This window comes from Mytilus edulis, chromosome 10 (genome assembly GCF_963676685.1).
Source record: "Mytilus edulis chromosome 10, xbMytEdul2.2, whole genome shotgun sequence".
NCBI lineage: Eukaryota > Metazoa > Mollusca > Bivalvia > Mytilida > Mytilidae > Mytilus > Mytilus edulis.
Window position 1 is genome coordinate 55,169,844 of NC_092353.1, and position 13,389 is coordinate 55,183,232.

General features: G+C 32.5%; 2 protein-coding genes across 2 annotated transcripts; both read left to right on the forward strand.

Annotated features, from left to right (window-relative positions):
- Positions 1-350: 350 nt before the first annotated feature.
- Positions 351-3,539, forward strand: LOC139491509 (transcription intermediary factor 1-beta-like). Its single transcript, XM_071279239.1, has one exon. It carries the CDS (start codon positions 359-361, stop codon positions 2,372-2,374), a length of 2,016 nt encoding a protein of 671 aa, XP_071135340.1. The 5' UTR covers positions 351-358; the 3' UTR covers positions 2,375-3,539.
- Positions 3,540-6,549: 3,010 nt separating this feature from the next.
- LOC139491510 (CAP-Gly domain-containing linker protein 1-like) lies at positions 6,550-10,145 on the forward strand. The gene is made up of 2 exons (XM_071279240.1): positions 6,550-7,905; positions 9,719-10,145. The coding sequence occupies exons 1-2, from the start codon at positions 6,669-6,671 to the stop codon at positions 10,087-10,089; spliced, it is 1,608 nt and encodes a 535-aa protein (XP_071135341.1). The 5' UTR covers positions 6,550-6,668; the 3' UTR covers positions 10,090-10,145.
- Positions 10,146-13,389: the final 3,244 nt, after the last annotated feature.

Genomic DNA, 13,389 nt, shown 5'->3' on the forward strand with positions numbered 1-13,389 from the left:
CTCTATCTGGTAAATGACATCATAAAGGCGCGTATAATTGACGAGTTTTTTCCGGTGACGGATGAACTCGAAAGTGGTCTATTCATATTGATTGTGTTTTATCCAATATCTATTAAGCTATAAACACATATACATGTAAATAAAAAAATGAATACTAATGTATTGTACGGTTGCTTAATCTTTGTTAATGTAATTGTCGACAGGCCATTCTTGAAAAAAAAAATACATGTTATCCTTTAATTAGTGCAAATGTATTTCAAAGCGGTATGTATATTTTGTTCAGTAAAGTGCAGCTAAATGTGTAACAACGAACATGTTATTGTCTCCCCTTTCGTAACTACCAGGAAGGAATACAACTATGGCTTTATCAAAAGTACCTGACGAAAAGGTGAATTTAATAACATGTCCAATTTGTTCAGAAGTGTTCAAATCTCCCAAAATATTGCCATGCTTACACACATTTTGTGAACTTTGTATACATCAAATCATTGTTTCTGCGAACCACAAGAAGGAAAATAAAACCAGGTCATTTAGTTGTCCTATTTGTAGAACAGTTGTAAAACCACGGACAGATAATATCGATCAAGAACATATAAACCAATGGGCTGCAACACTTCCAGACAACATATCTTTAAACACTATGATAACTTTCACTAAAAGCAACTCAAAACCAGAATGTCACGCATGTAAGAGACATGAACAGACAACTGAGGCAAAATTCTGGTGTAAACAGTGTGTTGAAGCATTTTGTGAAAAATGTAATTTTATGCATAGTTGGATGAAAATGCTGGCAACACACCAAGTTGTTTTAATTGACGAGTTTGTTAGTCAAATAGACGGAATTGATCTCGAGGCAATTGAAGAACAATGCCGAACACACCCGCATAATAAGATCAACGTTTTTTGTTGTGATCACAGAGCTATGTGTTGCAGTCTGTGTGTTAGCTTGGATCATAGAAAATGCGAGAACATTGAATCTATAGACGAAATAACATTTAATAGCACCTTCTACGACAGTATACAGGAAAAACTTGACAACATAAGAGTTGCGACGCAAGAAAATTTGCAGACGAAACACCAAGAAAAGGAAACCCTTCGAGTCGGTGTTGAAAAAACAGAAGATGAAGCTTCAAAATTTGTCGACCATATCAAAAGTAAACTAGACAATTTGTTTGAAACATTTAAGAAACAACTGCACGTGTTTCGGGATGAACAAAACACCAAGCTTAATGTCCGTATAAGGCTATTAGAGCAGCTCGAAAGAAATCTTAAACACTGGATTAAAGTGACGAAAAAAGTTAAAGATAATGGTAGCAAAACACAGTTATTTATGCACGTCGAAACCATCAAGCATCAGATCGAAACAAGTATTAAAGAGATCACAACTATAAATAATGACAAAACAACCATTGGAGTTTATTTTGAGAAAAATAAAAAAGTTCAGAAAGTTGAGGCTTTTGATCAGATTGGTTGTTTTCAAAATATTAAAAGTGCAAACGGTATTGAGTTGGGAGCTGTCTTTAAAACATGCCTAGAATTCGGGGTATGTTTTATCAACCTTGAAGCTATCACTGTTGAAAAAAATAGAACTATTCATATCCCGCTTTCAAAGTTAAAGTGTGGCGTATGCTATGGGGATAAATATATATTAATAGGCGGGGACGAAGGAAAAGTTCATTTGATAGACAAATTTAAAGGCCTAGTCGTGAAAACACTTTCTTTAGATTACAAAATTAAACGCATTTGCTTGGACGTAACACAGAATAGACTTTATTTGTCGTGCTGTGGTATGGTTTTGTATTGTACAAACATCGTTGGAGAATCTATTTCTAAACCAAAGAAAATGATTTTGGAGCATATTCATAATGGACCGATTGGGGCATTATGTTCCTTTGAAGAGGCAATTTATACGGTAAAGACGGGCGCTATTCAAAAGTTTTCTTCTTGTCAGAATTTTCCGCCAACAAACATTACTGAATGTTTTAATACAAATACGTATTCTAAAGGACACGCAGGCTGTAATGGCATGACCATCTTTAATGAACAAATATATTACACAACAACTGCGAAAGAGGTGAAATGTTCTACCTTGGAAGGCCACCAGATATTCAGTCATAAGAGTGACCGAATCAAAATGCCTGTTAGTGTTGCTATGTGGCAGTTCGGGATCACAGCGGCCTTTATTCTGAACAGAGAACCCCGAGGGTCTTTACATGCTTTGTCAGTTGATGGTAAAAAGCAAGTAAAACTTTTAGGAAAATTTGAAAACGTTACAGATCCTTGGGACATGTGGGTTGACATTGACGAAAAAGAAATATATGTAGCTGGAGGAGAGTACATAGATGTTTACCGAGTAAAGTTTAAAAGTGAATAGTGGTATTAGTGGTGGCATACTAGAAGAACAATAGCAAGTTAATTTAAGAGCAACATAGACGTATTCCTATATTTGTCAAGATAACTACTATCTACATTTACACAGTGATTTCATCAAATGTAATTACTTATCCTGTATTTATCCTGATATGATTCTCCAAAAATTTAGACTAATATAATACCCTAACTGATTTCCTTTTGTAGATTACTTCAGAAGTTCTTACTATAGAATGTGTTATGCCGTCAACTATAAGACTATGGAATTTCACCGATTTGTCCTTTCGGAAATCAGACCCTTATCTCTAAATTTAAAATCCATTTTCAAAAGCTATATATTTTAGATAAAGATGTACTTATCTATATATTAATATGGGCCGAGAAACCTGAATATAAATCTAACTCAATTAAGATCATCCTCAATCTAATTAAAATAAAGATTTCCGATTTCTTTATGCTACGTTACTACATAGAGATATATGTTTTAATTAGATTGCGATCACTCTCATCTTTCTGAAATATTCCAGAGGCAATATAATTGCTTACCCATCCTGTATTTGTTGGTGCAACATTGAGAGTCACACTGTTTACCATTTTTTTCCCGACTGTGCCTTATATACTGACCAGAGAGAAATTTAGATGAACACACGGATGAACTTATATTGAATGTTATGTTACTATCATCTGGTAAAACGAACCTCTCGTACATGTATGAACAAAATATATAGTTATTTAAACATGTATTCGAATTTAGTAAAAGTTGTAAAAGAGGGACGAAAGATTCAAGAGGGACAGTCAAACTCATAGATGGAAAATAAACTGCCAACGCCATGGCAAAAAATAAAAATAAAAACGGACAAATAATAGTACACAAGACACAACATAGAAAACTAAAGACACGAACACCAACAAAATCTGAGGTGATAGCAGGTGCTCCGGAAGGGTAGGCAGATCCTGCTCCACATGTGGCACCCGTCATATGATACTGAAGAATGTAATTTGAGGTACATTCACATCGTCATCATCATAATTTCGATCTATTTCGTTATTATTGTTTCGCTAGACTGTAAAGTATTGTATATTTTGAAATATTGCATGCTCATATTGATATTGTACTGGTACAGTAATATAATGCAATTCGGAGCGAACTTCATTAGTATGGTTTACTTTGTGTCCAATCCTATCAAAACGATGTTTCTCATCAACTAGTATGTTTTTTTCCCAATTGATAATGTGTTTTGTTTATTGAACATTTCTTTTTTTTAAATAGGACATATACACAATAAAAATGTGGTCGAACACCAGTAAAAGCAACTTATGAAGTCTTTTACTTTACATACTTTATCAAATACAATTATACAGAGAGCATGCACAATTGAGTAAACCTATGTTATGTTGCTTATTCTTTAGTTTTACTAGAACACACCCGTGATAACGCGGGTCCGTGACTAAATTAAAGTATATAACTATGCGCAAGCCTTATTTTAGTATTATTTTTTATCTGATAAAGTCATGCCGATAATAAGATACAAAGTTTTCTATGCTTTCAAATCTTTCTGTTTGACTCCGTCGAACTGGAACTTATCAATTATTGGTAATATTAATTATTTGGATAACAAAAGGTCCTGGAATCGAGTAATTTTTAATCAACAGCATTGTCCTATGTTAGTTATAAATAAAGTTGAATTATTTGATTCACTGTTTTATGTGTAATATTAATTATTTGGATAACAAAAGGTCCTGGAATGGAGTAATTTTTAATCAACAGCATTGTCCTATGTTAGTTATAAATAAAGTTGAATTATTTGATTCACTGTTTTACGTCATGCCCGCTAACAAATTGAAAAAGGTTCCTATATACACCTTATTTTTAGTCCAGATTTTTAGTACTCGTATTGTTATCTTAGAAAGTCTTACTGATTAAAATACTACAATAGGTAACAATTTGACAATGATTGAATTTAGTAGTGTCAACCCTGTGATTATGATCCGTGTATATAGCATAATCCTAAATACATCGTTTGGTGGTGCACCTGTTAGATGCAGAACGTACAGATAAGGTAATAGGTAACAGATGAATATACTATTGGTATCGGTATCGGACTCGACCCGGAACTTCTTAATTATTGGCAATATTAATTACGTGGAAAACAAAAGGGCCTGGAGTGGTGTAATTTTTAATCTACACCTTTGTACTATATTAGTTATATATAAAGCTGAATTCTTTGATTCGTCGTTTTTACGTGATGACGGCTGACAAATTGGACCTCGTAATTTTAGTATTATAGATATGTTGTGTCATGTGTACTTCTTTTTGTCTTTTTATATCATTTTTAGCCATGGCGTTGTCGGTTTATTTTCGATTTGTGAGTTTGACTGTCCCTCTGGTATCTTTCGTCCCTCTTTTAAACATGTTAAAAGTTTTAATAAAATGAAGCTTTTGCACTCAGTCTAAAAACAAAACAAAAAAAGATAATTGCGAGGAATGAAAGAGAAATGAGTTGGTACAATTAGTGAACAAAGAGGAGACATTTGTCATTTGATCATACTGGTGGTGTTTCATTTTTGTCGAGCCTGCAACTTTTGTTGCAGAAAGCTCGACATAGGGATAGTGATCCGGCGGCGGCGGCGGCGTTATCTAACTTCTTAAAAGGTTTATATTTCAGAAGGTGAAAGACCTGGATGCTTCATACTTTGTATATAGATGCCTCATCAGTTTTCGTCAGTCACATGTCCAATGTCCTTGACCTCATTTTCATGGTTCAGTGACCACTTGAAAAAAAGTTGGTTGATTTGTTGAATTCTCTCTTATTATAAGTAATAGGATAACTATATTTGGTATGTGCGTACCTTGCAAGGTCCTCATGCCCGTCAGACAGTTTTCACTTGACCTCGACCTCATTTCATGGATCAGTGAACAAGGTTAAGTTTTGGTGGTCAAGTCCATATCTCAGATACTATAAGCAATAGGGCTAGTATATTTGGTGTATAGAAGGACTGGAAGGTGTACATGTCCAACTGGCAGGTGTCATCTGACCTTGACCTCATTTTCATAGTTCAGTGGTTATAGTTAAGTTTTTGTGTATTCGTCTGTTTTTCTCATACTTTATGCAATATGTCTACTATATTTGTTGTATGGAATGATTGTAAGGTGTACATGTCTAGCGGGCAGATGTCATCTGACCTTGACCTCATTTTCATGGTTCAGTGGTCAAAGATAAGTTTTTAAGTTTTGGTCTTTTTATCTAATATTATATGCCAAAGGTCAACTATATTTGGTGTATGGCAATATATTATGATCTTTATGTCAGTCCCGCAGGTTTTATTTGACCATGACCTCAATTACACGGTTCATAGCACAGTGTTAATTTTTTGTGTTTTGGTCTATTTTTCTTAAACTATAAGTAGTAGGTCAACTATATTTGTTGTATGGAAGCTTTGTTAGCTGTACATGTCTGCCTGGCATGGTTCATCTGACCTTGACCTCATTTTCATTGTTCATTGGTCTTTGTTTTGCTATCTTGGTTAATGTTAAGTTTATGTGACAGTTGTAATAAAGCTTTATACTAAAGACTATCAACATAATATCAATGATTAGTAAAGAAGGCGAGACATTTTTTGTTATCTAAAGTATTGGTTCTGCAAGTCCGAGATTGCTTAGACGTCTGAGGTCATGTTAGGGCTAATTGGAGTCCCGTAGTAAGAATACTACCATAGAAAACATAAAGTCATAAAATGATGTAATGACAGAATAACCAGCATTCAAACGGATAATACTAGTGTCGGTATCAACATGTTTTTATGGGCATATAAATAAGGTATTATAAGCCTTTAGTCGCAATTCTAAACACAGTGATTGAATGATTGTTGCACAACGTTTATCGGCAAAATTTCATTCATGTTTAGGACGATGGTCTAAAAATAACTTTTACCTGGGACATAATCTATTCTAAAAACAACCTATGTCGATGAGAACATATACATATAGTTGCCAATGTTTTATCTATAAGCTCTGATTATAATTCAAAATAACAGGAGTTGGGAATGCATGCTAAAATCGATGTAGCGGCAAACTTCTATCTTCTTTTCGTTGTAGTCACATTGATAACAGGTGTATGATTTCTAAAATAGCTTACACTTTTTATTTTAAAAAAAATCACCAACAGACGAATCTTATCTTTCAAAAGGAACCAGTGATAACGGATAGGATGTAGATTAGTTGAAATAAAAGTATAAATCGGGGCTTCTGAGATGTATCTTACATTTCTAATTAACAGTAAAACAAAGAAGACACAAACATGTTTTTCATTCAATTTATTTGCATAAGCATTTCGATGATAGGAATTTTAGCCATATCCCTGGGTTCTGAGTCCGAATCCTTATTGAGCTGTTCAAAATTTCATTTTGAAGAAAAGGTCTTGGAAAAGATGATTCGCTTGGAAAATAAAATGGAAGTCTATGCGGAAAAGATTAAACTCTGGGAAGAGTCTGTTTCTTCAAAATTGGAACATAAAATGGAAGTATATGCGGAAAAGGTAAAGCTATGGGAAGACTCTGTTTCGTCTAGTTTGAATAAAGTGACTGAAGCAATGAAACAAACAGAAACATTTGTTGATTCAATGCGAGGCGCACATCTACTGGACCAAACACGGTTTAATAATTCTTTCGTTGAAGTGAAGGATCAAACAAAAAGTTTTTTTGATTCAATGCGAGACGCAAATCTACAGGCCCAAACGCAGTTTAATGATTCATTCAACGAAGTTCAGAAGCAAACAGAAACATTTGTAGATTCAATGCGAAATGCACATCTACAGGACCAAACACGGTTTAATGATTCTTTCCTTGAAGTAAAGAAACAAGCAGAATCATTTGTTGATTCAATGCGAGACGCACATCTACTGGACCAAACACGGTTTAATGATTCTTTCCTTGAAGTGAAGAAACAAACAGAAACATTTGTAGATTCAATGCGAAATGCACATCTACAGGACCAAACACGGTTTAATGATTCTTTCCTTGAAGTGAAGAAACAAACGGAAGCATATGTTGAATCAATGCGAGACGCACATCTACAGGACCAAACGCGGTTTAATGATTCGTTTATTAAAGTTAGGAAGCAAACAGAAAGATTACTTGAATCAATGCGAGACGCAAATCTACTGGACCAAACACGGTTTAATGATTCAATCATTGAAGTTAAGAAGCAAACAGAGATATTTATTGAATCAATGCGAAATGCACATCTACAGGACCAAACACGGTTTAATAATTCTTTCTTTGAAACTATAGCTCGTTTTGAAATGCAGTCTGCAAATGAAACAGAGTTCAACAAAAGACAGATGAATTCATTGTTGGATTCCTTTTCTTCTAAAGTTCAAGAATTAAGTGAAGCTGAACGTAAAAGGGACAGTACAACGAAGTTATCACTTCGTCAAGAACAGAATCGATTTAATAAATCGTTCGATAAGATTGCAGAAGACTTCCAGGTTCGCTTCAACAAGTATTTGCAAGAAGTTGCTTTAAAACAGCAGAAAGGTAGGTTTCATTATTATAGTTAATAACATATCATATACCTTATAGTATAATTGTCAATTTAAATCAAAACTGTCAGATTACTTCATACAGGAGTTGTTGCCCTTAATTTTATCCCTTTTTCTCATTTTTGCCTTTTGTCTTAAAAACTATTTATAAGCAAGACAAGATTGCCCGACGACTCCTTATTTGAGTTATTACCCTTTAATGACGATTTTTATCACTTTTTGCGTTTTTATATTATATCTTTATAAAAACTATGATAGCTATATAAAAACTTAAATAAACAAAAATGATCAACAAGACAAGGTCTTCAAATATTTGAAGTTGTTGAAATTGTTCGGCATCTCTTTGAGTGATTGCCCTGAAATTATCCTGAATATTTTCAACAGTTGGGGGTTTGGAGCAAAAAAGGGAAAATAGAAACTATAAACAGGGAAAAAATCAAACTGTGAAATAGTTAATTTTTGTTGGTACCAATTCTTGGGAATTGAGTAATAATAATCTTTTTTTCGTGTATATTTATTCCATTGTAATGCCTCATGCCTATTGGTCTTTCTTTATTCTTATAATCTCCCACTAATAATAATAAATACTAGTACACAGAGAAAGCAAAACAAGATGGAATAAAAGATTAAAAAACAACAACAAGAGAATCATTTGTTTAAGATGCACATGGACCTAGGTGAGCGACACACGTAACTTAATTTTAAAATAGATGAATTTCTAGACAATTACCTTTGGTAGTACACTTGACAACTACTTATTCATTGAGAAGGGCAGATATCTAAAAAAATACCTTAGACAATAGAACATGTCCAACTTGTAAAACCTGAGAAGATGAAAATCACTTTCTCCTCTACTGTCAAATAAATAATATTTTACGTATAAAACTTTTTAATGACATGGCAATAGATAATCCTATGTTTCCAAATCTATCTGATACTCAAAAACTAGTAGTCCTACTAAATCCTTCTAATATAAACCAAGTGAAAAAACAGGTTCCTTTATAAAACAGTCTTTAGAGCTGAGGACAGGGGACTCTTAGTTAGTTTTACTTGTATATATATATAAATATGTGTGTGTTCAACTCAGATAAGTATTGTAAACGTCTGTTTTCTTAATAATATTTTGATTGTAATTAAAAATATTTAATATTTACAAATGTTTTTGAGACCAAATCAATGAACAAACATTTCATTCAAAACGTAAATAAAAGTACAAAGAAAATAATAATATTTCAAAAAGTCATTTTTTTTTGGTTTAAATTAGCATGATTAGTTTCCATCTTATTTTATATTTCTTCTTTATTTGTTTCGCCTCACTATTTTTAAAATAGAAATAGAGGCATAAATATATAAACTACTTATATTGTAAGAGTGTGTGAATTTAAAGAGCAAGGAAATTAAAAAGTGAAAATAAGTTTAAAAATAAAAAAATATTTACTTTAAAAAATTAAACACCCAAAAGAAAAAAGGGAGTCTTGCACCAAACGCTACCAATGTCTAATAAAAAAAACTGTTTTGCCTTATTGTGACATTTGATCACTTTTTTCTAGTTAAATCAAATTTTGAGTATTTATCAATGATTATAAGGAACGATGTTTGGTTTCATAATTCAACTGTATCTTTATATACCAGGTTAGACTACAACTGTTGTATAACGATTATAAGGAGCGATATTAGCTTAGAGAATTCACTTATGTCTTTCTTATCTTTGTTTTTTATCTTTTAAATCACATTTCTTTGGAAACTTATTTTTCAATCATGACACTTTAAAGAAATATTTTGATATTAAAATTCTCTTTTTTTTTCAGTTGCTCTTACCGCCTGTGCTACATCTTCTACAGTGCCAGGTGGAACAGTTGTACACTTTCCGAATATTCAAACCAACATTGGAATTACCAACCTATCTGCTTATAAATCAACTGGAAAATTCGTGTGTACTGTTGCTGGATTGTACCATGTTTCGGCCGTTATGATGTCGAGCACTGATGGACAATATTACTATATTTATAAAAACAGTGACAGGATGATAACGACATATTATGGTAAAGTTCACTCTTATGTAACCAGAACCAGTGTTTTTGTCACGATGTTGGATGTCGGTGATGAAATAACAGTATGGACTGCTGTTTCTCAGTATATATATGAATATTCATGTTTCACAATTGTTAAACTAAACTAAAACATTTTTAACCCCTCCACATTTATGTATGTGCCTGTCCCTAGTCAGGAGCCTGTAATTCATATGTGTTACATATTTGAATTGTGTTTCGTTTATTTTTTATATGAATAAGGCCTTTAGTTTTCTCGTTTGAATTGTTTTACATTGTCTTATCGGGGCCTTTTATAGCTGACTATGCGGTACGGGCTTTGCTCATTGTTGAAGGCCGTATGGTGACCTATAGTTGTTAATGTCTGTGTCATTTTGGTCTCTTGTGGACAGTTGTCTCATTGGCAATCATACCACATCTTCTTTTTTATATAAAAGAAGTTTAATTTAAGGTGTTCACACCTTTTCAAGATTGGTTATAGCATGTTTCCAGGACCAAAGACAGCTTATATATACTATATCTATTTGTTTCAAAGCACATCAGTCTGTTTCTTCAAAACTGTAATACACAATTTCATTTAGGTATCATTGCCACATTATGCACTGATGTTATACAATTTGATACTAGACCACTTTATTCCCTATTCTATAAATCCATAGCCAGACCATCCGTTTTGGTATAATCAAAGACAACTGTCTTTACGATTCTGAAAATCTTTGAGAAAAGATTCTACCAATGCTAGTTATTGCAAGCAGTATATACTATGTGAATATTGTATAATTAGTATGGCCTTATTGTCAAACGTTCAAGTTAGAAGCCAATTTATCAGAAGTCTGTATGAGGGCCTGGGTGGGATTTACAGAATAGAGAATAATAGACCAACTGTGCACAATAAAGGGAAAAAGAATAGAGAAACGTTGGTACACAAATAAAGAATAGAGAATAATGGCGTGCTATGATATAAAACAAGAATGTGTCCCAATACACCAATACCTCACTCGCACTATAAAACTATTGAATAATGATCAGAAAATATTAAGAATAAAGAATAATAGACAAAATGTGCAGAATAAAAGGCAACAGAGAAACGTGGGTAAAAAAGGGAATAGAGCACAATGGTGTGCTAAAATACGAAGCATGGAGAATAATGACCAGTACAGACTTGAAAGAGCCATATACAGACACTCTGGTATCATTCGCAGTTTGTTCCCTTTTTTGTATTAATTTTATTATCATTTTTATTATCTCACAAAGGTAATTACCAAAATGGAGATTATTATGTGAGCAATTATGTTTTAGTATCCTATATATATATGAGATGTGTACATATTCTAATTCTTAAAATTACATAATATCATAAAATTGTATGATCATGAATTTCATGAACCTTGTTGTCGTTTTAGGCCAATTATGAGTTTTCAAATGTGAAATTCCAAATGTACACCTGTCCGAAAAGCCAAGTAGGCTTTCCTCATCCTATGTCGTTCTCGTCCGTCGTCGTCGTCCGATCATTTTCAAAAATCTTCTCTGAATATACTTGGTCATATTTAACCGAACTTGTTCACATAATTATACAGATATCTCTGATATGAGAAAATCTGACGGTGCAAAATGTTAAGTCTTGGGAGATCTGGTTGAATTTTTTATAGGAGTTATTGTCCTTTAATGTGAAATTTAATCGGTTTTTCGTAAATGCCTATCATTCTAAAAACTTAGAATACATCCAGAGAAATCTTTATTAGGAAAGACAAGATCTACAAATAGTCAACCTGGCTGAATTTTTCAGACGACTCATTGTTGGAGATATTGCTCTCTGATGACGATTTTTATCATTATTTGCGTTTTGTGGATTATTTCTTAAAAACAATAACAGATAGAAAAAACTTTGAAAAGCCAAAGTATTTTTTGAACTCGTTGAAATTATAATAATTTAAAAAAAAAAAAAAAGGAATCTACCAATGTTTCTATTTTTTTGCGATTTTGCCTATTGTTTTGAAAACTATTATAGATTAAAAAAAACAACTTATACAGCAAAAATGATCAGTAGGGCATGATTTACAAATAAGTCATCATGGTTATAACCATAAGTCGACTTATAAGCGGAGTTATTTCTCTTTAAAAATATTTGAATATTTTTCGGAATTTATTTTTTTGTGGATACAAATGTAGATAGAAATTGCATTTATCTAAAATGATCAGCAGGGCATAATCTATAAGTTTGTTAGAATGACTATCACTTAAATCTTTACGGAGTAATTGCCCTTTCATGATGTTTTAACAAAAAACATACTTTTGTGGAAGATCCAGGTGAGCGACACGCGCTTTTTGGATTCTCTTGTTATTGAATTCTGTAAAAGAGTTATATTACCACCTAATCATAATTGTCTGCCAAGTATGTCTTTTTTATGTTAGTCTAAGAAACAAATCAATATTGTTGGATCTGAGGATTCGGAACCTACAGATATAAAGAAAGAGATACCAAAGGGAAAAGCAAGTAAATAAACACCATGACAAAATAAAAGCTACAACAAAAAGACAGACAACAATGAAAAAAAAATCCTTTCATAAAAATATTAGGGTTTAGGCCACACAAAAAAGGGAGGGGTGAACAAAGTGCTACATTAAGGGTTTAGTGTTTCGCTCTATGTGTGACACCCGTCGTGTTGGTGATGGCATATAACCCTTTACGAATGTTAGATACAGAGAATTTTGTTCTCGAATCAGGGAACCTTTTTTAAAGGAATGATTTGTCCCTTCCTAAAGTAAGAAATATGAATCTAAGTTGACCATTTTGTCTTATAAAAAAAGTTTTAACAAAATCTTTCATTTAGAATGTGGAATACTGAAACCAATTACTATCGTTGATAGCGTGTCGACATCCAGTTAAACAAATAAAACATACAAAATTCAATTTTTAGCCATCCTTATGTCCGGTGTCATATTTATATAAAATACGCATGAAGGTATATATGCGTAAATATGAGGACGTTCATTTCGGTGCTTTTTGTAGGAAAATAAAATTGAAACGTAACAAGAAAACGTTAAAAAAATATTTATATATCGTATCATAATGGCATTAAAAAGAAATAAAAAGAAAATAAAAATATACATGTTCGTGCACAAGAGGCAGTAGAATACAATATAAAAGTAAAAATTCATTGTTAAATTGACATCTATAATTATATTGCAGAAAAGTTTCTTAAAAATACATTTTTTTTCAAATCTACATATTTTTCTTGATACATGTTAAGACAATATATCTTTAGAGTATATTCAGCATCAAAAACAAGGTTTTGGTTTGAAGCCTTTTTACAGAATTTTGTTCTGCAAATGTCTCAAAGATTCAAGATACTTTAGTCTGCTAATTACTGGGCACAATCAGAATAATCATCAATATTGCAAAACAATATACAATATACCATATTTTGAAT